General features: G+C 37.3%; 4 protein-coding genes across 5 annotated transcripts; 1 reads left to right on the forward strand and 3 right to left on the reverse strand.

Annotated features, from left to right (window-relative positions):
• Positions 1 to 295: 295 nt before the first annotated feature.
• On the reverse strand, positions 296 to 5,847 carry LOC115715190 (vacuolar-sorting protein BRO1). The gene is made up of 8 exons (XM_030644019.2): positions 5,012 to 5,847; positions 3,093 to 4,043; positions 2,781 to 2,870; positions 2,515 to 2,583; positions 2,159 to 2,299; positions 1,606 to 1,654; positions 1,081 to 1,184; positions 296 to 998 (listed from the first exon to the last, which is right to left on the reverse strand). Exons 1-8 carry the CDS (start codon positions 5,690 to 5,692, stop codon positions 450 to 452), a joined length of 2,634 nt encoding a protein of 877 aa, XP_030499879.2. The 5' UTR covers positions 5,693 to 5,847; the 3' UTR covers positions 296 to 449.
• Positions 5,848 to 6,973: 1,126 nt separating this feature from the next.
• Positions 6,974 to 9,615, forward strand: LOC115715259 (uncharacterized). Of its 2 annotated transcripts, none has more exons than XM_030644103.2 (3): positions 6,974 to 7,177; positions 8,042 to 8,115; positions 8,606 to 9,615. In XM_030644103.2, exon 3 carries the CDS (start codon positions 8,631 to 8,633, stop codon positions 9,471 to 9,473), a length of 843 nt encoding a protein of 280 aa, XP_030499963.2. In that variant the 5' UTR covers positions 6,974 to 7,177; positions 8,042 to 8,115; positions 8,606 to 8,630; the 3' UTR covers positions 9,474 to 9,615. The 2 variants fall into 2 exon arrangements, with proteins under 2 accessions (XP_030499963.2, XP_030499962.2); XM_030644102.2 differs by having other exon boundaries at positions 7,048 to 7,177; positions 8,573 to 9,615.
• Positions 9,616 to 9,847: 232 nt separating this feature from the next.
• LOC115715258 (fruit protein pKIWI502) lies at positions 9,848 to 13,895 on the reverse strand. Its single transcript, XM_030644101.2, has 5 exons — positions 12,971 to 13,895; positions 11,159 to 11,258; positions 10,968 to 11,063; positions 10,788 to 10,868; positions 9,848 to 10,141 (listed from the first exon to the last, which is right to left on the reverse strand). Exons 1-5 carry the CDS (start codon positions 13,516 to 13,518, stop codon positions 10,079 to 10,081), a joined length of 888 nt encoding a protein of 295 aa, XP_030499961.2. The 5' UTR covers positions 13,519 to 13,895; the 3' UTR covers positions 9,848 to 10,078.
• Positions 13,896 to 15,038: 1,143 nt separating this feature from the next.
• On the reverse strand, positions 15,039 to 18,326 carry LOC115714371 (ATP synthase subunit beta, mitochondrial). Its single transcript, XM_030643050.2, has 9 exons — positions 17,655 to 18,326; positions 17,297 to 17,372; positions 17,096 to 17,184; positions 16,881 to 16,998; positions 16,680 to 16,783; positions 16,396 to 16,554; positions 16,068 to 16,292; positions 15,674 to 15,985; positions 15,039 to 15,513 (listed from the first exon to the last, which is right to left on the reverse strand). Exons 1-9 carry the CDS (start codon positions 18,123 to 18,125, stop codon positions 15,403 to 15,405), a joined length of 1,665 nt encoding a protein of 554 aa, XP_030498910.1. The 5' UTR covers positions 18,126 to 18,326; the 3' UTR covers positions 15,039 to 15,402.
• Positions 18,327 to 27,279: the final 8,953 nt, after the last annotated feature.

Consider the following 27,279-nt stretch of genomic DNA (forward strand, 5'->3'; position numbering starts at 1 on the left):
ATTATTAAAATAAAATAGGTAGAAGAATTACCCCGATAGCAATACTCGAAATCGAAACCATGAATACCCTTTAGCTAGTACCAAATAACTTCTCCAACAAAATTGCTCAATGAACCCTAAAACTCGAAACTTATTTTTCTCAATTTTTATCTTTTTAAGACTCATAAATTATTAACACATCGATATAATATTAAACACGATAAATAATTTATTCCCTCATTATTCAATTCAATATGTCTCTCTCTATATATATAAATAAGCTATACAAAGAAAAATTCTCATAACAAATGAGGCATGCAACACAAGACAACCACAGAGGATGATAATCTAAAATATGAATTGGCTGTACAATCTCAAAACATAGAATTAGAAACATAAAATTTGAGATTCTGACAAATCAAATCAGATACAATTACAAAACAAACAAACAAATAATGTTGTCGATTTTATCATTGTGGCTTATAGTAGCCGCCACCGCCTTGGTGAGTTGGAGGAGGGTGGTATGGAGCTTGAACCGAGTAAGGAGGCCGAGGCATAGAACCCGACTGTTGTGGGTGAGTGTGAGCATTGTAGTATGGACCCCGCCACCCAGGGTATGCGGGTTGGCCGTACTCGTGGCTAGCTGGAGGCTGTTGTTGGATCTGTGGAGGCGGGTATGGAGTTCCTGAGGAAGGTGGGACATGGTAAGGAGGAGGCGGTTGTTGTGGGGAGCTATAGGGAGGGTTCGGGTGAGCGTATCCAGTCATGGCTGGCTGCTGCTCGGGAGGAGGCTGGTAATAAGGCGGTGCTTGTGGACGTGGGTCGATTTGTGGTGAATTTGATCTCTGAGTTTGGTGGCTTGCTGAAGGGTAGGTGTTGTTGTATGGACCTGCGGGTTTAGAGTCCTGGAAGTTGAGGCCTGCCATGTGCCTCTGGACATCTTCGATCATTTCCCGACACTGGATATTTCTAGTCATTACGAAGTCACTGCATTGCTGTTTCACGTTGGTGATTGCGTCCTGTTTCATTGCAAGAAAGAAATCAACATGTAATAGTGTAGAACATCAATTTTAAAAGAGAGAAAAATTTCAAATAATTTACCTGAAGAGTGACGTAAAACTTTAAACCCTCGTTGATGTTGTCCTTAATTTCTCGAAACTTTGCTATAGCAGCTTGAATTTGCTGGTAACATTTCTCACGAGATGCTGCAATAATTAAGAGGTAAATAATAGATATATAAACATGAAATTGAGAAGAATATAGTTCTATAGAGCTATTTTGTTATTCTTTTGCTATGCATACACTTAAAATTGCAATTTCGGAAGTGAAATATAAGATCGATTAATCGGCAGAAATGGGGACTTGAGAGACTAAAAGTGGCAGCAAATGTAGATGACAAATAATGTATGTACAGAGGTGAGTTAATGGCGAGCATTAGTTACGGCAGAGATCTATTTCTTTCACTAATTAGCCACCAAGATCATGCTTTGCAAGCCTTCTTATGTGACAGCCTCTATTTGATGATAATACTAAATTATTCATATAAGATGAAAGCATGATAAAATCAAGTACATTACTATAGTAAAGAGCCTTAGTTAGCACACATTGTGAACTAGGAAGGGTTACCTTTGTAATCTTCGAGATTAAAGATGGCGGCAAAGTCCTCATTTTGGGCCTGAAAAATGATAAGTAAACACAAACTCACTTAACTGAAGTTCCATGATTTAATTTATCGATAAATGATAACAATCACTAAACATGGTAACAAGAATGAATTTCTATAACAAGAATGAATTTCTATAGTGTTTCCAAGAACTTTCTATAGTGTGAAATTAATCGAGAAAATCTCAAGGCAATTTAGCCAGATCCTTAATAGGATTTTAGAGCGGAAGAACAATTATTGTTGTTTTGCTATAGTCATCAATGTGTAAGGCAAGTTTAATACTAATTTATTTGTTATACAACAACATAACAGCATTCCTCATAGTAGATTGTTGTATTTCATAAAGAAAATTCGAAAGGGAATAAATTTGTAACATCGGTTCAGATTCGATAATATAAAATGATGTACTAATACAGAAGGCATGGCCCAGACTAAAAAAACAACTCTCATATAATATACCATGAAAATAAAATAATAAAAATTGAAGCACAAATTATGGTTTAATGGAAAAAAGACCTGGATTTGCATCAATAATTGTTCTTGTGCATCGATATTATGGGCAATATCTTCACATATATGATCGTACTTCGCTATCTCCTTCCTGAAAAGGTCCTCAAAGGAGCCAGTTGATGTCATCAACTTTGGTAATATATCATCCTGAAGTCATATGAGGAACAATAAGCACATAACAGCATACCATAATTCAAACAGCAAAGTCAACGGGAACAATTATTTATTGTAACACTAACAATTCTTATCCAATGACTGAAAAATGCATCCCAAATAAAGCAAATAGCCAAAGATTTAGCCTTGTATGAAAAATCAAATTTGAAATAAAACCCTAAACTGGTATAGCAGAAATTCGGGCACACCTTCCTCTTCATATCTTTGAGCATGTCTTCTAGAACAGCCCGTTCAGCACCAAGTGTTTCTAACTGCCTCTGCATTATTCAATGGAGAGAAAGTCATAAACATCCAAGATTAGAATATATACTAACTTCAGTACTATAAAATAAGGGGTCTAAGGACATTATTTTCAGAATGTAGATGCCAAAATTGTTCAGGAAAAGTACATGGCATTCCCGAAATTCAAGACTCAATGTGACAATTACAAAGTTTTAGGTCATAAAAATATTACCAAGCTCTGCTTTAGTGCCCCCAGTATAGCATCTTCATTAGCATCCAAAGACATTATTGGCCTCGCTAGAGTTGGGAGTGCAGATTCAATCTGAAATGAGAAAACTGCATGATCAGTTATTTTTTGATACATCAAACCATGAAATAGAAAACTCTAAATATCCAACAAAAGAGGAACAGGTTGCAAACATTTCCTTTATAACTTCTCTCAAAGTGAAGTACCTACTAGCGATATATAATGTTTTATCAGATTTGTACATCATTCATAAATTGATGCCTTCTATAAGGCCTAATAAGAAGTTCAAAAATATACCGGACGGCGATCGAGAATAGACATCAGAGCTGCATGTTCCCTCACTGAGCGCTCAATCCGACCATCGCTATCTGAAGCTTGTTTCAGATTGGCTGCAAACCTATTTAACCTATCCTGCAAATTCTTTGTAAGAGTGCTGGATTGAGGCCTAGTCCACCGTGTTCCAAATTGGCTTCTAAATTGACCATCTTCTCTTGCCTCTTTCTGCAAGAGTTCTTCAACTTGAACCAGCATGTCCTGATTCACCCGGCTCAAATCTTTAAGCTGCTGTAATTCACCTTCCAAACCAGCTGGACCCCCACATATCTGCACTGCCTCCACATCTTCTTTTAGATCTGTAGGAAGAGTGAAATTTCCTTCCAAAGCAAGAATGGATTCCGGTAGATCCATTTCCTTGAGCCTTACCCGAGTTAGCTCACTAGCTTGCTGCAACTTCTCTGCTTGTGTTCTTATAATGTCATCCACCATTTCAGTGTACCTAGAAAGAGCTTTTGCACTATTGTCCGGGACTAAACTAGCAAACATTTTTTCCTTACTAGCATCCAACACTTCACTCATTGCCATTGGTTTCACCATGGAAAATGCCGGGAGAGGAGGTAAGGAACTAGGGGAAGGGACCCTCATGAGGTAAACTCTGTCATTCTCCTTCATGGCCCTCTCCAGGTTGCGATTGAGACTGGCCTCTAACTTGATAACTGCTTCCACAAGCTGTGGAGGAGCTCCTTTTGAAGATTTCTTGGCCTCGGATAGTGCAGCAATCCCACTCTTTAATCGAGCGATTTCCTCTGCAATCTCTTCTTTCTCATGCAATTCCAAACTACACCTATAGCAAGCTTCAGCAAAAAACAAAGAAGCCTTTAGCTGCACGTGAGATATCCAGCCCTTATCAAAATGCTGGTTCAGAGGTGGAGCAGTCAGTGCCGCAAAAGCCTCCTCATAATACAACCCAACCTGTAATGACATCCAAGTCAAAATAGAAATAAATATATTATAGAAGCAGCAAATAACAGATACTAAACCATCACAGAGTCTTATATTTAATAACTAATCTTAAAATCTCTAACAAACACTTGCACCAAAAAACCGCAACTTTAAACTAATTAATCAAATGTCAAAATAGCCCAGTAGCCATTAGCCAACAAAACTTTGACATGGACAAATATGATATTGACATGGTTCTGATAAACAAGATCATCAAAGAGTGACCCAAATGATTTCTGTTTAATAGAAATCGAGGAATGCAACATTCAATAAGAAGCAAAAAAAAATCATAATTCTCAAGAACTCCAAATTATTAGCACAAAACTAATTCATAAAATCATACACAAAGAAAAAGCAAATTTCAGTAACAATATATGTTCACATGTTATCATTCAATAAGAAGAAAAAAAATTCATAATTGTCAAAGAACTCAAGATTACCAAGATTTAGCAAAGAAAAAGCAAATTCCTGTAACAAAAGATTGCATCTTTACCTAAATGAGTCAATTCAATTCTACAAATAACATACATAATATAATCAATTGAACACTCAACTTCCATTCCATCATCTTTACCTTCCTAGAGATCTTGGCACATACTGAGGAATGCAACAATAACTGCAGAAGGTCACACATGATAATTCTATGCAATAATAACTGCAAATAATGGTGTTTTATGGTCGCACAGTGTAATATTTTGCAGCTTGTGAGACCATACATGGTTATTTTACTAATAAAATCTTTTATAAAGACCATATTAACACTCTCAAGAACTCCAAATTACCAAGCTTAGCACAGAATTCATTCATAAAATAAATCATAAGCAAAGAAAAAGCAATTCAATTCACTTCAAGATTACCAAAAGATTTCATCTTTACCTGAATGAGTCAATCCAATTCTAAATATAATCAATTAAACACTAAATTTCAATCATTTTTACCTGCCTAGAGATCTTTGCACATACTCCAGGAGTACTCCCCTTAGCAATGGAGTTCTCAAAAACACACTCCTGAGCCTGAGCCAACATCAACCTCTCCAACATCCCAGCACACTCCACCGACAAATCCACAGTCGTAGAGCCACCAATCGAAGCCTTAGCAGCCTCATTATCTTTCAAGAAAAGAAAAGCACCAGCCGCAGCAATAAAAGCATGAGAAGCTTGTCTCCGACCATCAACAGTAGACCGATCATAAGACAATCCAATCTGACTATAAACAGCACCCAAATTAAACAACACAGCAGCCTTCTCCAGATGAATATTCTGCTGAGAAGCCTTCTGTTTGTTCTTAAAAGCATCATGCCAAACGAAAGTGACGGAGTTCACGTGATCCTTATCGGGAGAGATTGGGAATCGAGTCTCGACGAGACATAGGGCTTTGTAATAATTCTGAAGAAGATCACGACGGGCGGTGTGAGAAGGATCGGATTGGCGTTCGATATCGGAACGATACTCCTTGAGGGTTTGGAGATCGTCTTCGAGGTTTTGAGCTTCGCGATCGGAGTAATTGAAAGCGATATAGTTGCGAAGAGGACGGTAAAGGTCGATTTGAGTAGTTTTCTTCTCGTAGAGAGCGAGCATGATATTGGTGGTGGCCGCCGACGAAGACGACGGAGCTGCCATGGCTGAGATCAAAACTGAAGCTTTTTTCGATTACAGAGAAAATCAATACAAAATTGGGACTGACAATTTGATGAAAATAAATAAAAAAAATAATAATTTATATTTTATTTATTTAATTAATTTTTTATATTTATATTATTGACTGTGTCTCTTTTTCTTCGTGGCAAAGGAAACCGATTTATTTATTTATTTAATTAATAATGTCATTTAATAATTTAACTTTGAGTTGTATTGAATTTAATTTTTGACAGTAATAACATTTAAATTATTTTTTAAAACTTAATTACATTATGAAAATTTTAAAAATATAGGTTAAAAATTAAAATTATATATTTATTTACAAATTACTTGGTAAATTACTCTTTAATAAATTTAAAAATAAAAATTAACTGTAATATAGCAGTTGATTTGGACTCCAAAATAATTTCGATTGTAACTAAAAACTATTGTTTAAACATTAGTTGGGTGGCTATCAAGAAATTTATGTTCACAAATCCTTTTATTAGAGAAGGGTAGCTTATGATTTTTCCTTATTGACCATTATCTAGTGCTATTAAGTATATGTAATTATGTTATTGTTTGTTTGAATTAGTTTAAGTTGTTTTAGGATATAATTTTTTTGTATGATATTTCGTAGGTTGAATATTGTTGCTCATAATATTACTAAATAGGTTTTGAGTTTAGATATCACTGGTAAAGTTTCCTTTATTCTTTTGATTTGTAATAACCAATGAGTCTAACTTCTTTTAATATATTAGACATCTTCTTCTTTTAAAAAAAATGATTTAGATTATCGCTCCCATTATTAATATTTTATGATTTTTTTTTGGCGTTTAAAATACTTAGAGATTGTTGGATTTATGAATTTTTGTCCAATTTCATCTAATTTTACTAATTCAATGATTGTTAATGTACTAAATCATGCTCACCGAACTTTGATATCTATTAAATCAGGTCCCTCAAACTTTGACATGTGTCAAATCATGTCCCCTTAACTTTCATCCATGCTAAACTTTTCTTACTAAAATTAGACAAAAAATTCTTAAATCTAACAATCTCAATAATTTAGAGTGAATTTTTAACAATCTTTAAAGTTTAAAAAATATAATTTAGTACATGTAAAAATTCGAGGGGCAAAACTCCTAATTAGGCTTACTCTAATGATAAAATACATTTTACAAAACAAAATAAAAGACAAACGACATGTCGGTAGCCTTGTCCATACTAAAAACGACATGTCGTACAAGCCTATAAAGTCAAGTCAAAATAACGCGGTCCCTCAAACGACATACCGTTTAGCGAGCTCAATTCCGGGTCGGGTCCCGTATTGTCTTCGGATCATCTATAAAACGAGGACGAGATAAAGAGAAAGCCAACAGAGACTTCTGGAACTTCGATAAAAAGTCAATAGAGAACTAGTTTTCTCTCTTCCCTGAGCTTTGACCCTAAGGCCGACCCACCATCATCATCGCTCTTTTCTCTCAGGTTCGTTTTCATGCCTGCTTTAGGGTTTAGGGTGTTTTTCCCTTTTTTTCTAATGGTGAAAGTATGATCTTTTGATTCAATTTGGTTGTTTTGGTATTCTTTTTGGGCTTTCTTGAATTTCATATCTGTAAACAATTTCTTTTACCAGCTTAGTAGCCCTCTTTTCTTTCTAGGGTTTGTATTTTAGATTTCTTTTCTAGTGGAAGATAGTAAGGAAAACTGGCAAATTATGAATTTAGGTTTAGGGTTTGTAGGATTATAAAGCTTAGAAGTTGATTGTTGATAATTTTCTGATATGTCTGCTTTAGGGTTTGTTTTCCCTTTTTTCTAATGGTAAAAGTATGATCTTTTGATTCAATTTCGTAGTTTTTGATTTCTATTTTGGCTTTCTTGAATTTCATTTATGCAAACAATTTCTTTACTTTATTTTCTAGGGTTTATGGTTTAGACTTCTTGCCCAAGACTAGGGTTAAAGCTTAATTACTTTTCTAGTGGAAGATAGTAAAGAAAACTAGCAAATTATGAGTTTTTATTTGTAATTGGTTTAGGTTTAGAGTTTGCAGGATTAAAAAGCTTGGGAATTGAATATAGATAATTTTCTGATGTGTCTGCTTTAGGGTTTGTTTTCCCTTTTTTTCAATGTTAAAAGTTTAACCTTGTAATTCAATTTCGTAGTTTGGTGTTCTTTTTTGGCTTTCTTGAATTTCATTTTGAAAATTACTTTTCTAGTTATGTTTTTTTATTTTTAAAGTTGAAGATAGTAAAGAAAGCTAGCAAATTATGAGTTTTTTTTTTTTATTTGCTTGATTTAGGATTAAAAAGATTGGAAATTGATATCTAAAAATTTTATGTTGTTTTTCCCAGAGATTTAACACACTTGGTGGGAGCTGTTGAGGTCGGTTCTTTTGAATTAAGACTCTCATTCTTTTCCAAATAAGGTAAGAGACGAAGCAAATTGTTTAAGTTCATATCGGCTGAATTACTCTTTGTTATAGGATTTCTCAGTCCATATTAGTTTTAACATCTTTCTTAGCTACCCATCAATTGTTCATAATTCAAACCCATATCAGTAATCTTATTGAAGAACCAAGATGCTCAATTTTCCAAAACCCTTTTCTGAAAATGTTCTTATGACAAAGCCCTTTGTCAATTATCAATATATTTGATTAGTTATAAATTTTATTTAGTGTTCTCTTATTTGGTATCTTTCTATCAACTAAGACTGTTTTAGCTGTTGTGACTTTAATTCTGTCATGAATTTGTTTATTATCATAGTTATATTATTTGTTTGAGGGTTCTAGCTTTGATTATTCTCTTCTTAAAGTAATGCTTTTTAATAACCGAAATTAAAATTTTTGGGCGATAGAACTAACAGTGTTTTTTCTCTTTTGTGAGATGCAATTCCGGCTATCATCAAACATAATGCAGATATTCTACTGGTTTTTTTATTTAAATGGACACCAAGAAATTCATCCAGCTGGTTGAGGAAAAGAAGAAACGAGCTTTGGAGAAGATGGAAGCCCCGTTGAAATGGGAGCAAAAATTGGAAGCTGCTATGAAGACAAGGGCTGATGCTGATGCCAAAGAGAGAAAAACGAAGGTGAAGCATAAAAGACGATCTGTATCGAAGTCTGATTCGGAGACAGACAGTGACTCGGATAGTAGCGATGGGGGGAGGAAGTCTAGCAAAAGAAACCATCACAAGAAGCACCGGAAGCATGCCCACTCTGAAGAGAAGAAATCGAAGAGAAAATCAAAGAGACGATCTTTGAGTCCCAGTAGCAGCAGCAGCAGTGAAGAATATGATTATTATTCTGAAGAAGATAGGAAGAGGAAGAAGCGAAGCCACAAGAAACATAGGCATCACGATTCTAATTCCGATTCTTCAAGTGGTGAGGATGATGAAGTAAGTAGGAAGAGAAGTCATGGTAAGCGCCACAGACATCATCACAGATCAGATTTCGGTGCTCGTGATTTATCTAGCGATGAGGAAAATGGCAGAATGCGAAAGAGAAGACACACGAAGCAGCATCATAAACACCATCGCCATTCAGACTCCACCTCTTCTGATTCTTGGAGTTACGAGGATGATGCAACTAAGATTGAGAAAAAACATCATAAACATCATCGACGTTCCCACAGTGTTGACTCAGATGCCCATGGACACAAGAGAGCACATCATCACAAGCATCACTCGCATCATCACAAACACGACCCCGAGAAGAAACTTCAAACCGAAATTAATGAAGACAGAAATGGCACTACTAATGAAATTGCTCCCGAGGTTCTAGGATGAAGTGAATACAGTAGTAAATTTCTCAGGCTTCTGATTTACCATTAAGTCAAATAGTAAACTGATAAAACTATCTATAACCCTATCATTTGTCTTGCAATCAAGATGATTGACATTTTTTTTCTTTATTAAGTTTACTTGGATTCATCTGATTTCTACCAAAATTTAACATGCTACTTAGCTTTTTCTGGATTGATCATATAAATTCCTTTATTTTGTATAGAGAAATGCTAAGATGGTGTAATGTTATTGGTGCAAATCAATATAAGAAACTACCACAGGCACTATAAGCATTGTTCTTTTTGAATACTTGTATTGATTCATAAAGATTGTCACCAAATAAAGGTGAAATTTGGTAGTGTGTGCAAAAAATATGATTGTAGGAAAAGGTAAAATTGGAAAATTCAATTATACAATGATTTCTACATTGATGAAAACTATTGGCATTGTAGGCCACTCACTAGCCACACTACTATAACTTCATAATGTAAAGTTCTAACTCTTAATATTAAGATTCCTTATTGTGATTTCCGAGCTGAGATATATTCTATACTCAACATTTGGAACAAATAAATACTACTATAACAATAAGACACATTTTTGGATGGTCAAAAATTTTTTAGTATTTTGTCAGTTGATACACCCTCTTCAACAAGAATTGAGGTAATTTCCTGCAAAATCCAAAGAGAAAAAGGTAAATTAGATATTAATTGTGTTTCTTTAATAAAGAAGAAATGGTAAAAGAGAAACCCATTAACCCTTTATATTATCACCACAACATAACTGAATGAAACTACTTAATGTGAACATTGAAGAAATAGGTTAACAAAGTTTTAAAAAAATAAAGCATAATCAGAAATCTAATTTGATGATAACCCAACAAATTGTAGACCATTCAAGTGTTTAATAGGTAATAAGATTAAAGGAAAATATTTTCCACAAGTTCATAAAATTTTCTTACAATTTCCATTTTTGTTAGAAACCAAACAAGAGATAATGGAATTCATCCTAAAAGAATCTCTCCTTATCTTGTTGTAACACCCATGCAAATTCCCTGGTAATGTCAGCAATTTTGTTTTCAATTTTCACTGACCAAATTGATTTCTCTAGTCACCTTTGCCGATATATAAATGAAATATTATTATAGATGGTTAAATCTAAAGACTACAACTAAGAAAAGATAGAAGATTTGGGCGAACTCATCTTTAAGCACTTGTAAAAAACTCAGTTTTCGTACCCCCCCTATACCCCGAACCAACTTGAGACTCACCAACAAGAAGCAGAAACAAAATTTTAACGAATCAAGCAAAGACAAACCTCTGTCATCTGCTTCTGTCCACAGAGTACTACCCCAGTGGAGCGAGGGTTAAAAATTTGCTTGGCTCTTTTAAAAGCTGCCTGCAAACGCAGTCAAAATAACAAAGTATCAATTTGTTCATGAAATTAAGTCAAGACCGAAAATCTTCAAATGGAAAGCATGATTTATCATAGTCATACCTGCACATAACCAGTTTCACCTTTCCAATCATCACCTGGTTGTGATAAAACTGGCACCACACTAACACCAGAAGATTCCCACTCCTTAAATCTATCCTGTATGAAGATGAATTGAAATTTCAAAACCATATTCCACTAAGCAGACCAACCATGCTGATTCAACAAAAAGAAAAAAAAAACTTTTGATGAACCTGATAAGCCATTCTCTGAAGGTTTCTTGCCCCATAATATAATCTGACATCAGATCGGTTGCCAGCACTAAATCCTGACTCTATCAGAGACCGTATAGGACTGCATTCAAATACATCAGATTCAGTATTTCACATTGGCAATAATTTAATGCCTGTATCTCAACTCTATATGATCAATTTGAGAAAAATCATACTCAACAATGAGATCGTTATATCTGACAAGTGCTCTGTTAACAATTTATTCATATTGACACATAGCCTTACGAGTAGAAGATTGTAATCATAGCTGAGGAAAGTAAAGTACGTATTATTCGGTTTAGTGAGTCACAGATGACTTTCAAGCTTCATCATGCATAAGAAATAAGAATAAAACAATCTTTTTTCAAGTGCAGGGAATCGGTCTGCTCGAGTAGAAAAGGTTTAGAGTATTTTCACCAAAAGCAATTCTAGTTTCTAGGAAAATGGCAATAAAATGTAGGGAAAATCCTAGAAAATGAAAAATGCAATACAAAAAAGCATATGTTTTGGAAGTGAAAATGAAGAGATTGCTCAAAGGGTACATAAATATTTCAGTTGTAAGTACCAAATTGGTAATCAAATAAGCAAAACCCAATTCGGGCAAAAACTAATTAGAAGTCATAAACCAAATAATATAAACACTTAAATGAGATATGAAGTACTAAGGAATGCATTGCAATTATAATTTCAGATCAAGTTAGAGGCTATAGCAACAATATTTTTTAGTTTTCTAAGAATGTCCCTGTTCTGTATTCCTTGTGGATTAAGGGCTCGTTTGGAACGCCGTATTAGGTCGTATTGTATTGTATTATATTGAATTTGATTATATATCATATTTTTATATAATAGTATGTTAAACTTTAATTTATACTAAAATATTATATATTTAGGTGTCCATAAAAGTTAATACCATATATAGTTTTACATAAAAATATTGTATAAAATACAATTCAATATAATACAATACAATACAATACGATCTAATACGGCGTTCCAAACGAGCCCTAATTGTGTATGCTATTACGATAGATATAAACTTTGTTTGGTTAGAAGATAGGAATTAGAATTTTCGCCCTTGAACTTTCACATGTAATAAATCATGCCCCATAACTTTTCAGGCCGTTAAGAATCTCTCGAAAATATTCAAATTTTTGGATTTAAAGACTTATGTCCAATTTCATTTGTGTACTAACAATTCCAATAGTTCGAAAAAAAAAATTAGGGCAAAAATCCTAATTATTCTGATTTTTGCCAGAGTATTTACATACTAATGAAATTATCATTACTCTTAATGAAATTTTCATTGCTTCAAAAATGCAATTGCAATTGAATAAAGTAAATTGCATCATTGCCAAACCAAATTAAAAGAACACAATTCACCACCATTTCAGCTGATTGTAACTTCAAAAAGCTTCAACTTCAAGACCCATTTCAAGCAACAAAACATCCAATCTAACTTCAATTTCAAATTTCAAATTTAGTTGTGAAATTCTTCAAACTAACAATGTGAAATACTAAAATTTGCGAAACCCATGAAGTCCGCACAGTGTAAATCTATGATCGTTTTGCGCCACCATTAAATGTTATTTCGCTAATAAAAAAACTCACTTATGATCTTGTTCATGGTTTTACCATTTCAGTTGATTGTAACTGCAAAAAGCTTCTAGATTTGAATTCAAAACCCAATTCAAGCAACAAAACATCTAATCTAACTTCAATTTCAAATTTCAATCACTAAATTTTTGTTCTTGTTCAGAAAATCAATACTATATAAATATATATATAAGGTTTTACCTAATTCCAGATCCAGTAGCAAAGATAAGAACAGTAGGAAACTCCTCCGGAGGATGAATTCGATCAACATCGAATCCATTTCCCATAACCGGTCCAATCTCAACAACATCACCTCTCTTAAGCCGACAAAGAAGTTCCGCCGTCGAACCCTCCACACTCTTCACCAAAAACTCAAAAACTCCCTTAGCCGAACCCAAACCCGGCGGCGAAGCGATCGCCAGAAACGAAGGCTTATCCGATTCAGGAACCCTAAGCTGAAGGTACTGACCGGCTCGTGTATGAGAAGAAGCTAAGTCAGGCGAATCGGAGAGGTCGATGGTGACGTGGAAGAGAGATTCAGCAGCCGATTCAACGACGGAGAGAGGCGCTGGTGTCCAAACTGTGGTGTCTTGACGTACAGCAGCGGCGACGGCGAGGCTAGCGAAGCGGCGACGGTGGTGGTTGTGGCGTAGCGTTAGGTGGCGCACGATAGACATGGAAGGAAGGAAGGGGTTAAAGTGCGCATGGGTGCGTAGGGGAAGCGGAGCTGGTGAGAAAGCTATTGACATTTTTCTTTTTTTTTTAAATTTATTTATTTATTTATTTGAGTTCGGCTCGGCTGAAGCTTCGAAGTTCGAACACGTAAATGGCGGCGGCGAAGGAAATAAGGGGATGACCGGTAAAGAGGTTTGTGTGTGTGTGTGAGAGAGGGGTATGATGGTCATTTTCTATTGATTGAGATCCACGTGGCAAATTGTGAATGGTGTCCTGGATTGGTGGAGAGATAAGTTATGAATTAATTTTTTTAGATAGTGATTAAAATTAGTTATGAACACACCATTAAAAAGAAAATTAGTTATGAACATCTTCGAACTAGGAACATTTATTGTCTAACTGAAGTAGGGTGTGTCATTTACACTTGAAAAAGAAAAACAAAACCGGTTTCAAAAAGGGTTAATTTCACAACGGTTTACGAAATTTTAAATATTTTTACGATTTTTTTTATTTTATTTTCACGTTACTTTTATGTTGTTTTCGTGTTATTTTTTAAAAAACCGTAAAAATAAAAAAAAAAACATTCTTTGAACGTAAAAATGTAAATATTTTACAAAAAATAGTGCCTTATGTAATTATTCCTTTCAAAAATTAGATGTGAGATTTGGATTACACTTCACTAGGGCCGAGTTAGTAATTCATTAATCTAAAACAATCCGAAACCCGAATATATATATTTTTTTAAAAATAAAAAATAAATTCCTATATATCATTTTTATTTTCTCTTTTCATTTTTTGTTTTTTTATGAAAAAATGTATAAAAATAACATTTTCCAAAACTAAATAAAAGAAAAGGCCAGCCCAATCCGAACTCAGTCAAAATCTACCTAGACTCAGTTTAACCCCAACTAGACCCACCCGCACCTAAAAGCTGAAAATTTAGTCACACAGAATGTTTTCTTTTTCTTGAAAATAAGCGTGTTAGGGCTCGTTTTGTATTGTATTATATTGAATTGTATTTTATGCAATATTTTTATGTAAAATTATATGTGGTATTAACTTTTATGGACACCTAAATATATAATATTTTAGTATAACTTAAAGTAACATAATATTATATAAAAATATAATGTATAATCCAATTCAATATAATACAATACAATACAATCTAATACGGCATTCCAAACGAACCCTTAATCCATTAAATAACACAAGATAACTAGACCTCACGGTCATTACAAAACGTATTAATACACAGACAGTTGGGTTCGGGTTACTAATTGCCATGGATTTTATAATCTATTTTCAACAAACTTACAAATCAAAGAAATAGTTTCCAAAACAAAGATTGATATTTAACAATGAATTTAAAATATTTGGAAAGATTGATATTTAACAATGAATTTAAAATAATGTAATAGAAAATTTTAGTAAAATAAATAACACTTTTGCTCTTAATCTTTTTGCGTTTCAATCCTATTGTTTTATGACATTACTCCACAAATCATTTTTGTACTTGATTTTCTCTTCTTCAGATTATCTAACATTTTCATAAGAAACAAGAACTATAAATGTAAAAATATTAAACAAGAAATGGTACTAAATTATCAGTGCATTTAATCAAAATGTACTGAGAAAAGAAAAAATTTACATGTCCTTTCTTTCCCCTTATTAAAGGACCCAATAATAAGAAAATAAACAAGAGAAGAAGGGGTTAGGACATTGGACCCAATTATCCATTTTCCTTCAAAAACACTCTGCTGCTGCAATTTAAGCTTCTTTTTTTAAACAGAAATGGTAAGTAAATCCTCTTACAGAGTTTTTGTCCTCAAAAAAAAAATAATCAATCCTGTTTTACCGGCGGCATCATCGCCAGCAGCTCCTCAAATTATTGATTTTTCGCAACTATCAAGACAAAGGAGAGAAAAAAAAGAAAGAAAAAGAAAGAAGAACCGAGCTTAAGCGTTTTCCTTGGCAATCTTCTCGGCCTTGGCTATCACCTCTTCGATACCTCCAACCATGTAGAAAGCTTGTTCTGAAAGATCGTCGAACTTACCGTCCAACACACCCTGCCAATCACAAAATTACAACATGTAAATTCGATGGAACTCTCTACCAAACAACTAGAATGGAAACAAACTTTCCTTTCAATCTTTAAAATTCTTCTTTTCTCTTTACCAAACATAGTGTAATGACTGATGAATATAATAATGCATGATAATGGGTTACCTGGAAGCTGGCAATGCTCTCCTTCAACTCAACATATTTACCGGGGGCACCAGTGAATACTTCAGCAACATGGAAGGGCTGACTCAAGAATCTCTGGATTTTACGAGCACGGGCAACAGTCAACTTGTCATCTTCACTGAGCTCATCCATACCCAAAATGGCAATAATATCTTGAAGATTCTTGTAGTTCTGAAGAACCTTCTGGACACCACGAGCAGTGTTGTAGTGGTCTTCACCCAAAATGTGAGGTGAGAGCATACGAGATGTAGAATCTAGAGGGTCGACAGCGGGGTAGATACCAAGCTCGGAGATCTAATAGGTAGAAATCAAGGATTAAAATTGAGAAAATAGTGGTATGTAGTTCAAAATATTGATACAATAGTTAAACGTCAACCTGTCGTGACAACACCGTGGTGGCATCCAAGTGAGCAAAAGTAGTAGCAGGGGCAGGATCTGTCAAATCATCAGCAGGCACATAAATAGCTTGGACAGAGGTAATGGAACCCTTCTTGGTGGTTGTAATACGTTCTTGAAGTCCTCCAAGATCGGTAGCTAGAGTAGGTTGGTAACCGACGGCAGATGGGATACGTCCAAGCAAAGCAGACACCTCAGAGTTAGCCTGCAAAATTGGAAATGAAAGAAAATCAGATCACTATTCACTACAACTTGAGTTTGAAGCCATGTATATAAAAATATATTCAATAGTTTCCAAGTGTGCTTACTTGAGTGAATCGGAAAATGTTGTCAATAAATAGAAGCACATCTTGTCCTTCAGCATCACGGAAATGCTCAGCAACAGTTAGCCCAGTAAGTCCAACACGAGCACGAGCACCCGGGGGCTCATTCATTTGACCGTACACCAAGGCACACTTGCTGTCACTCTGAAATAGTATACACATATACACATACATTAATTTATAATTCCATCAAACTATAAAGAGGAAATGAATAAGCTTTATATTCAGTATAGAAAAATATTATACTAATAGAAATGAATTATCCTAACCTGCTTCTCTCCTAGCTTAATGACACCACTCTCAATCATTTCCCTGTACAAGTCATTACCCTCACGGGTTCTTTCACCAACACCAGCAAACACAGAGAAACCACCTGATGAAATAAATTAAGTATCAGATAAGGTGTCATCAAATAAGAACTCTATCAACTATGGGAGAATGTGCCATAAAAATGAAAATTTTGAACCAACCATGAGCTTTAGCTACGTTGTTAATAAGTTCCATAATAAGCACAGTTTTACCGACACCAGCACCACCGAAAAGACCAATCTTTCCTCCCCTTTGGTAAGGTGCAAGAAGGTCAACAACCTGGAAATTAAAAGCAACATTAATAAAATGGAAAAAGAGCAAAAAGAAACAGCCCTCAAAAAGAATCTGTGAACTTTATATGTAAAAGTTAATGAACCTTAATTCCAGTAACAAGGATCTGTTGCTCAGTTGCTTGCTCAACAAAAGCTGGGGCTTCTCTATGAATGGGCAAATAGTGATCGGTTTCTGGAATAGAAAAAATTCAACAAATTGTTACCAAATACTAAACATAGCTAAGAATCAAAACTACCCAAACCCTTTGAATCATATTACAATTCAAACATTCCAATTTACTCACTAATATCGCCTCTGTGGTCAATTGGCTCCCCAATAACATTTATAATACGACCAAGGGTAGCCCTACCGACGGGAACCTGAAACGAAAAACACAAAGTCAATAACAACAATCAGACAAATCACAGATTCAGTCAACCCATCAATCGCAATAAACCCAACATATAGCTAACCGATTTTCATTTCCAACATTTTCTAGGCTACCAAACAGATCAAAATAACAAAAAGCGTTCAGATCCAGCGACATTGTAGGATCACGAAAAAAACCCTAAATTTTACTTTCAGAAATGTCAACCCAATAAAACCTAATAAAATTCAATCAATTCAAAAAGGAGAATTTAAAATTGAATCGAAAACTTTACAGTAATAGGCGAGCCAGTGTTGAGAACTTTCTGTCCTCTAACAAGACCTTCAGTACCATCCATAGCAATAGTCCGAACCATATTCTCACCCAAGTGCTGAGCAACCTCAAGCACCAAACGGATCGAGAAGCCCTGAACCTCAAGAGCAGTCAAGATCGGAGGCAATCCTTCGTCAAATCTAACATCAACAACAGCACCAATAACCTGGCAAACTTGACCGATCGAACCAGCACCAGTAAACTCATCAGTAATCTTACCACCCTTGACAGCATCCTTAGCAGCTGGTGGAGCCGGAGCCGAAGCCGCTGGAGCCGCAGCAGCAGATGTGGCGTATTCGGCTACGCGATTAAGAAGGTAACCGTGTGGAGAAGCAGCGCGAGCGGTGGTTGGGGAAATCCTTGGAGTTCCGATCGGTGATCTGCGTACGGCGGAGGATTTGAGAAGCGAGGATAAGATCCTTCGCGAAGCCATTTTTTGAAAAGAGGGCTTCTTCTTCTTCTTCTTCAATGGAGGAAAGAGAAAGAGAAAAGGGACTAGGGTTTGTGGACTGAGTTTCGAAGGGTTATATATATGTACTGATGCGATAATCTGCGAATTTTGTTGGGAGTTAAACGGTGTCGTTTATATCTGCGAATTTTGTTGGGAGTTAAACGGTGTCGTTTTGTGTTTCGTCCAATAGAGCATTGTTATTGGTGCTTAGTATCTTTTATAGATGTGGTCTTATATTAGCAATATTTACTAAAAAATTATTTTTTAAATTATATAGGACTCAAAATTTTATTAGACTAGTATGACACCAATGAAGGTGCTAGTAGTGCCTTATAGTGATTCTTAAAGGGAAATTTCAATTTTTGACCCTAATAATACAAGCCATTTCAAAATTTATACCCTTCCTTAATTTGTACAAATTTAGTCCATTAATTACATGAACTTCCCATTTTACCCTTTTTTTTAAAAAAAAAAAAAAAAAAAAAAAGCTAAAATCCGAAAGTGGTATTTCTCTCTCTCTTCTCTTCCCTCTCTCTCGTGCACCAACTCTCTCTACAGGAAAAAATTGAAAAATTTATGAAAAAATTTCCCTCTATCCGTCTCACTCTCTTTATTTGTTGTTGAATGGTTGTTTTCTCGGTGGGTGTTGGTGGAAAACCGAAGCACAATACAACATCACTCAAGAATCTTACACCATTATAATGGGTAAGTTGTATTTTAAGCATTTTGTTTGACTTTATGTAGTTTAAAATTGTTATACGTGTGTTTATTGTTGGAACTGCTGTTTTTTGGTCTGAAATTGTTGAGATCTGGCAGATCTGGTTTTCAGTCGATTTCTGGGTTTTCCAGTGTTATCGATGATATGTCGATGGTTTGTCGATGATTACAAAGGAAAGGTCAGTGACGACCATTATCGACGTTATGTCGACATAATGTCGACATGTTGTCGACATCATGCAACCAACATGGGATTAACTATTTGTCGACATTCTGTCGACAGAATGTCGACAACAAGCATTTTTGTTTTTTTAAGAAGTTGTCGATATGATGTCGACATGATGTCGACAAAATATCGATGCAATGGAAAAATACCGTGGATAAAACATAAACATAACATAACATTAACAGAAAATAAAGTTCATTAAAAATAACATAAAAAAAAAAACAGAAAATAAAAGTTCATAAAAAAAAAAACAAACATTAAATAAAACTCACCACAAACCATAACATAAGAAATTATTTTTTTTTAAATTCTTTGGCTTGTGGGTGAGCCTTGCAATACTTGCATAATGTTCCAAGCTTCACCGGTTTACCGTTGAAGATGCCCAGTTTGCAACGACGGCATCCTTCGGGAACCCGGAGTGGTGGAGGCCGGCCATACACCGGTTGCAAAATTCTCTTTCAAGTTGCATGAACCTGAACTCGTTACCATTTCGTTCTCTTTCGAAAGCTCGAGCGGCGTCCAAAACTTTCTGCATTGCAGGAGTAACTATGCCAACATCAGGCTCCTGCTTCAGCTCTTCAGGAGTTAGGATGGGGAATTTGCCGTTCTTTCTTGGGGCCATATTTCAAACTTAAGAGAATAAGAGAAATTTTTAAGAGTAAGAGATAGGTAGAATACAAGAGCACTTATGAATAAGATTTCCCTTTGCTTTTATAGAGCAGTAAAAATGTTGGGAATGTATGAAAATTTAATGGTCATTAAATGCGTAATCGCAGGGAAAACGCATGAAATGGCGTATTTGTCGACAGAATGTCGATACTATGTCGACATCATATCGACAACATGCCAATTTAGTGTCACTGCTAACACATTTGTCGACGACATGTCGACTTCATGTCGATATGTTGTCGATAGGACACGTGTCTGACATGCAACGTTTCAGTTGGGAAGGGTTGTTGGGAACGTAGGTAAAATTTATTAACATTAAATGTGCAACCGTTTTTAATTGTCGATTGAATGTCGATGGTATGTCGATATTATGTCGATGTCGAGCATGGTTGTTGTTGTTGTTGATTGTATTTCGATAATATGTCGACACAATGTCGACAATCAGTGCCCTAATTTCTGATGTTGTGCTTCTCGACATTATGCTCATTGATATCGATGGGATGTCGATTTTTATTTTTTTTTGGTGTTTTTTCCTTTACTCACCTTGTTTTTTGGTTTGCGGTGCGGGAGACAAAGTGTTCCTTGTTGTATCGTACGATGGTGTTTGGTTATGTGAGAATTATAATTGGATCTACAAAGCAAATAGCGACTTGACGTTGACGATTACAACGAGACAACCCTACAAGAACTGCGACAAATTTTATATGAAGAGTTGGAAGTTGATCGGTAGCGTATGATTTAAAGTTGGAGATTTGTTCCTTGTACATGAAGGGAAAAATGGTTGCGCCGCAGGTTATTAGAGAACGCCAAGCGAGAACGTTTTTAGAGATGAGGGCAACAATGTCAAATACGAGTTTATGCCATTATTCGTGACCAAGGTGAGAAAAGTTGGGAATTCGGAGCCTACGCGCCTACTAATCCTCTCCTCGGAGTGTGGTAGGGTCTTGCGTTCCGAAACGGATGTTGGGATTGGTGTGAATGAGGAGGTTCCGCCAATTTAGAGGTTCCGAACCCAATGTAGGGCAAGAACGAAGCGACGAGGATTTCATCGGTTTGAAGAGTTCGATACACCCTTCTATAATAATGATCCTATTGTAGATTTGAATATGGACGATGAGCATGATTTAGCGATTCGATGAACCCGTAGCGGGACCATTGTTGAGGTTAGAGTGTGTACCGAGTAACCAAGGTACACGGCGAGAACGACAACCTCGTAGTGAAAATCGCACTACACACGGAACTAGCGAGTAGTCGACCAGGCAGAACTGAAGAACATGCTCGTCATGCAACGTTCTCAACGTTCTCCTCTTTCGAAGTTTGTACCAAGTTCAAAGCTCCCATGTGGACAAAGGAAGATATAATGGAAAATCATGAGCTAACTACTTGTTTACAAAGTAAGGAAGCGGGGGTGATAGAGCTTGGTAATTTTTATGAAAACAAGGAAGAGCTGAGACAAGTTGTGGGTAGGTTTGCCCTTAATAACAATTTCGAGTGGATGGTGAAGAAGTCATCCCACGATGTGTTGTACGTTACATGCAAGGCTCCAGATTGTAAATGGAGATTGAGGGGGAGGAAGAAGATGCATTCGACAACTTTGAGGTCAACGTATTTCACGATGAACACACATGTAACTTGAATGCGAGACGTTCGGATCACTTAGTCAAGCGGCACCATGGGTAGTTGGCCACCTTATTAAGGGGAAGTACACCCAGACGGAACTAAGTACAAGGCTAAAGACATACGAGGGACATGTTTGACAACTACGGTATCGGTATGAGTTATGTGAAGGCGTGGAGGTGCGGGGAGATGGGACTTACGTATGCTAGGGGTACGCCCTGAGTTTTCATACATGAAGCTTCTGGGTACTTGTACATCTTTGGAACGGAAAGAATCCGAGTACCATTGCGGACTTGTACTTAGAGGATGAGCGGTTAAGTGCTTGTTTTATATCACTCGGTGCATGTAGAAGGGGCTTTTCTTTTTGTCGTCTGTTTTGAGTATCGATGGCACCTTCTTGAAGACGAAGTACGGCGGTATAATGTTAGTTGCTTTGTGGCATACGATGCGAACAACCAATTGTTGTTCTTGCAGGTTGCTTATGGTATCGTTGACGGTGAGAATAACGACTCCTGGACGTATTTCTTACAGAAGTTGAGGGTAGCAATTGGCGTGGTTGAGAACTTAGTGTTTGTGTCGGATAGGCATCAAGCATTGATCATGCCTTGTTGAACTCGTTTTCCGAAGCGGGTCCACTTGTGCATGCTATCACCACATTGTTATGAACGTGAACGCCAAATTCAAGACTCGATGCTTTTCACAACCAAATATATAATGTTGCTTACGCATGGTCGAAGGCTGAATGCGATAGAGAGTTCGAGAAGCTTAGAAAGATGAATCCGGCCATCATTTGCATATGTGGAGAGTATAGGGTTTGAGAAGTGGGCTCACCCTTATTGTTTGGGCGATAGATACAACATCATGACGAGCAACGCCGCGAAAGCTTCAATAGTGTCACAGAAGAGTTCAGGAAATATCCAATAACTACTTTGGTTGAATTTATCAGGTTCACACTCCAATCGTGGTTCGCTGATCGCCTCGAAAATGCTGACAAATGTGCCACCCCTTTGGCCACGCTCTTCGAAAAAAACTTGGCAAAAATTCATGAAAATGCAAGGTACAGGCGCGTCCAACGAAATGGAGCCAATTTGTATAACGTTGGTAGGGGACCTAACGGTGAAAGAGGTGGTGATGTGAATCTAGTTGAAAGAAAATGCACACGCGGCGTGTTCACGTTATTGAAACTCCCTTGCCTTCATTCATGTGCGCGGCATTGAAAACGAACACAAGTGTGTACACGCTTTGCTCACCTTATTATTCAAAAGAAACGTGGAGGAAGATTTACGATGATACCATCAATCTCGCGGTGACGAGGATGATTGGGTTCTCCGAGAACACATCAAGAATATGAAAGTTGGGGTACTGTGGAAAAGAAGCCCATGGGTCGTCCAAGAAAAAGCAACGGCGGAAGAAGACGGGAGAACCGTTTCCGTCCCGAGTGATAAAAAAGGTTACCACGAAACCTGCGGCCTGGCCATTGTGGTGCTTCGTGCCACAACAGAGCAACATGCAAAGCCCGCATACGGCGTCTTGTACGTATTCGTTGGGAAATTTGATATATTGTAATGATGCATATTTTGTCATAGTTATTTTTGTTGAGGTTGAATATTTTTCAAATATTTTAATTATTTTTAGGTTTAATAGTTATTTTTGTTGAATAATGTTGATATTTTATATTTGAAACCACGTATAATTATCAAAATTTGAACGAAAAGAAAATCTATATATACATAAACTGTAATGTTAATTACACAAAATATACAATGTCCCAATAATTACGCATATAATCGGCTCGACATTTTGGTAAAATAAATCGACACACCACCGTTGACGAAACATGGCTATCGGTACGCGTCACATCGGTCAATCCACGCTGCATCATGAGATGCTCCACATACTCAATGCAATACACGCCACAATCACCACTAAATGCAAAATAAAATGTAAAGTCAGTCTAACGTAAAACATATTTTAATACTATAATACTTTTTTATCGCTATGTGCACAGTTGCGACTTCGGAACTAAGTCGTGAGTGGCTCGAGTCGCGTGCATTTTTGGAAGCACCGTGATGTCAGCGTTAGCTAACGCCATGATACGGTTGTTATGTGGAAATTCCCCGGTTGCAAGGATTAGCGAGGGCGACGGTTCCGCCCAAACCTTCATGATGGGTTCCATGGCGGTCCCAATGACGGACGGCGGAATCACGGTCGTAGACATTAATTTTCCACGGCTACATGTCGACTTCAGCGCTGACCCGGTGTCTTGCCATTGGGAAGGTGCGAACGAAGTAAATAAACTCGTTACCCCTCCATCTCTCAAAGACTTGGGACCGTAATTACGAGAGAACAACGAAACAATTAACAAACCATAATAATCTTCCCAAAACAATTAACATTTAAAATCTTACTAAAACAATACCTTATGAGCCCCTCAGTGCGGTAGTCCGAGGATATAATCCTCCCATTTAAAGTTTTTCCTCGGACCACCTTGTGGCTCGTCCATGCACCGCCGATCATGGCGGTCACGAATGTGGAGAGAATGATACCCTTCGAGGAAATGTCGGTGGATAGTCGGTGCGTCGCCTCCTCGGCATATGCATTCTTTGCCGCATCTATATCTTGCATATAGGGAAATGTCGGTTAGACAAAAAAATATATTAATTGCACATAAAGTTGTAAAGTGAAGTAATATTATAAAATACTTTACTTACGTCATCTGTAAGCCATTCCTTTGGTGTGAGCATTATCCAAAAGAATCTGGACCGTAATCACCACTTCTCAAATCCAGAAGCCTCGGTGGTTGAATGAGTCAACACACCACTTTCGGAAAGTGGTTAACAATTTCTCATCCAGGTGGCTCCGGGGATCAAAAGTCGAAGATGGCCTATGTCTCCTCTTCATCTCCGTATAGTCACCGAACCATACGGGAGGCTTTCTCTTCCTCTTGGGCTTAACCCTTTGCGGGTTGTGCCTCATGGACGAATCTCACCTGCGACTCGGTGTCATGTACATGGATAAGAGGTTGTGCCTCGATCGGAGTCGGCGGAGCTCCCTCATAAGGATCGTAATCGTCGGGGAAGACCTCATCCTCTTCTACCGGGGGTGAAGCGAGTTTGGTGGTGGGGTAGATGGATCTGGCTGGGGCCTCGGTCTTGGCTGTCGTTGGCGGACGATTCAACATGGCCAATATGTGTCCGAGCCTTGCTCCATAATTACGTTCGACCACCCTTCGGCTCTACATGGCCGGTCTCGTATACCTTCTTCGGCTCGACATGAGCGGCATACGGTCCCTGAGTGTCGGCCTCGATCCTATCCAGCAGAGCCACTAAATCGGTGTACTCGGCACCCGGCCTTTGCGAGATGGTGCTTGGGCGAGGTTCTCGAACTAGTGGCTGAAAAAATATATATCAAAAAAATACGGTAAGCATACGATATACCCTCCACTATATAAAAAAAATAATAAAAAATAAAGACATAAAAAAAGTTCCAAAAATTGGTACACGAGTGTCTCTTTCTGAGCAGTGTCACAGGACTGAGTCTACGGTACCCGACTACCTGCCTCGGCCTGTGTCATCCTGACATCATCGACCGGGTTCTCCACACCATCGTAAGATATTGTCCTCACAAATGCCTCCTCCTCTCGTCCGTGGAAGGAGCCCTTCACCAACTTCCAGATTCTGTTTATGGTTTAACAAATATCAAAATAAAACCATTTAGCATTTATTACAAGCATTTATGTTAAATAATTATTCAGAACATAAGTGAAAATCATACACGTCTAGAAAATAATGCGCCGACGTCTTTCTTCCCAATATCGCCTTTGCTCGTCCGGTAAGCATCCTGGGGGAACCGAATCCGTGGTTCGTGCCATACCTCTTGCCAACCTCCAAAATGGCCTCGTACGCCCAATATTGAATTTGCGGGTGCGAAGCCATATCTGTGTATTTGCACTCGTCTTGAACATCCGAACTCGGCTTCTTCTCGTAGTTGGCCTTCGTTTCAACATGTCTTTACGAAGCGAGTGCATGAGTACGGCGAATGAGTGCTTCCCCCAAGGAATCGGAAGAAGAACTCGAGGTCTTCCACATATCTAAGTATGTGAGGCGTGATCGGCGCGTTGGCCTCGCGGCCCCGGAAGCACCGACTCCACAAACAAGCACAAGCCGAGCTTGTACAAGTCTTCGGGTTCGCGGTTGTGGGCGAAGTTGGAGTGCTTCGTCTTCACACTATCGAATAGGTTGAAATATTTGTTGATCAATCGGTCGACCCCCGGCGCGCGACTGCGCGGCCTTCTCCTCTTCTCGGTGGCCCCGAGGAGAAGTCCAAACCCGTAATGAGTGCAAACTCCAAAGACCCCGAATCGGACCTCCTTCCGACCAACATAAAACCTCATCCTCAACTCCTCCTGAGCATCCACTTTCATTTTGTGGAGCATCAGCTGGTGAAATAACACCGAGGAGAATGTCAGTGGTACGGCATTCCAGAAGCTCCCGAAACGGCTTTCCTTCGTCGTGTTATTAAGGTTGACCTCCTCAAAGAGCTTTAATTTTTGCAAAATTCCAAAGGTGCTATATGTGGCGTGGCCAGTGAAATGCTCGGGTGCTGGAATAATGAGTCTGGGAGCCATCTGAAAAAACAAGGGAAAAACAAATCAATATAACTGCCACAAAAATTAAAAAATAGTCGACATAACATCGACATCATGTCGATATTCTGTCGACATTATCAAACAGTAAGTAAACAAAAAATTTGGTCGACAAACAGTCGACATACTGTCGACATGTTGTCGACATTATCACAGAAACAGTAAAAAATAACATTGTGGACAACATATCGACAATCTGTCGACATCACATCGACATCGTCGACATTATCAAACATAAATCAACTACATAACAATAGTCGACAAGATATCGACATAAGGTAGATATCCTATCGATATTATAGACCTCCACTTTTATTCCAAATAAGGTCGACATCCTATCGACATACCAATGATATCCTATCGACATACACTAACATATATCAACTACATAACAATAGTCGACAAGATATCGACATAAGGTAGATATCCTATCGATATTATAGACCTCCACTTTTATTCCAAATAAGGTCGACATCCTATCGACATACCAATGATATCCTATCGACATACACTAACAACACAGACTCAAACACTTTCAATCTTGTCGACATTATATCGATAACCTATCGACAAGTCATCGATAACTTGTTTGAACAATAAAATACTACTGATTAACATGCAGAAAAACAAGCACAAGTTCGTATACACATCCTAAAACAATCTAATCAGAATAACATACACAAATTCCCATCCAATTCTATGAAAATTCTATTTTTTAATAAGAAAAAAACTTACCTTTGACTGTTCGTGGTTTTGGGGACGACCTCTGTTCTGGTTTTCGTGGCTACGACCTCTGAAAATTGGTTGGGTTCCAATGTCGGCCGTGGGTGTGGGTGGGTTGGGTTCCAATGTCGAGAGCAATAGGCAGAGAAAGAGAGAAAGAGAGAACGAGAATAGTGTGAAAGAGAGAGGGTTGGGTCAGGGTCAGGGTCGTGGGTGGCCGGACTGGGGTCGTGGTCGTGGACTGCGTTGTTGGGTCGTTGGGTCGTTGGGTCGTCGTCGTGGAGTAACGTTCGAAAGATGTAAACGACAGAGAGAGAACGAGAGAGGGAAAGAGAGGGAATAGCAAACGACAGAGAGAGAAAGAGAGAGTGAAAGAGGGAAAGACGGAAAGAGAGAGAGAGAGAATAGGAAAATTAAATTTGAGGGGTATTTTGGGTACAAATGAGTAATAGTGGAATTAATTTGTATAAATTAGTGGAGGGTATAAATTTTGAAATGGGGTATTTTATTAGGGTCAATTAATGAAATTTCCCTTCTTA

Source organism: Cannabis sativa, chromosome 4 (assembly GCF_029168945.1).
Source record: "Cannabis sativa cultivar Pink pepper isolate KNU-18-1 chromosome 4, ASM2916894v1, whole genome shotgun sequence".
Lineage (NCBI taxonomy): Eukaryota > Viridiplantae > Streptophyta > Magnoliopsida > Rosales > Cannabaceae > Cannabis > Cannabis sativa.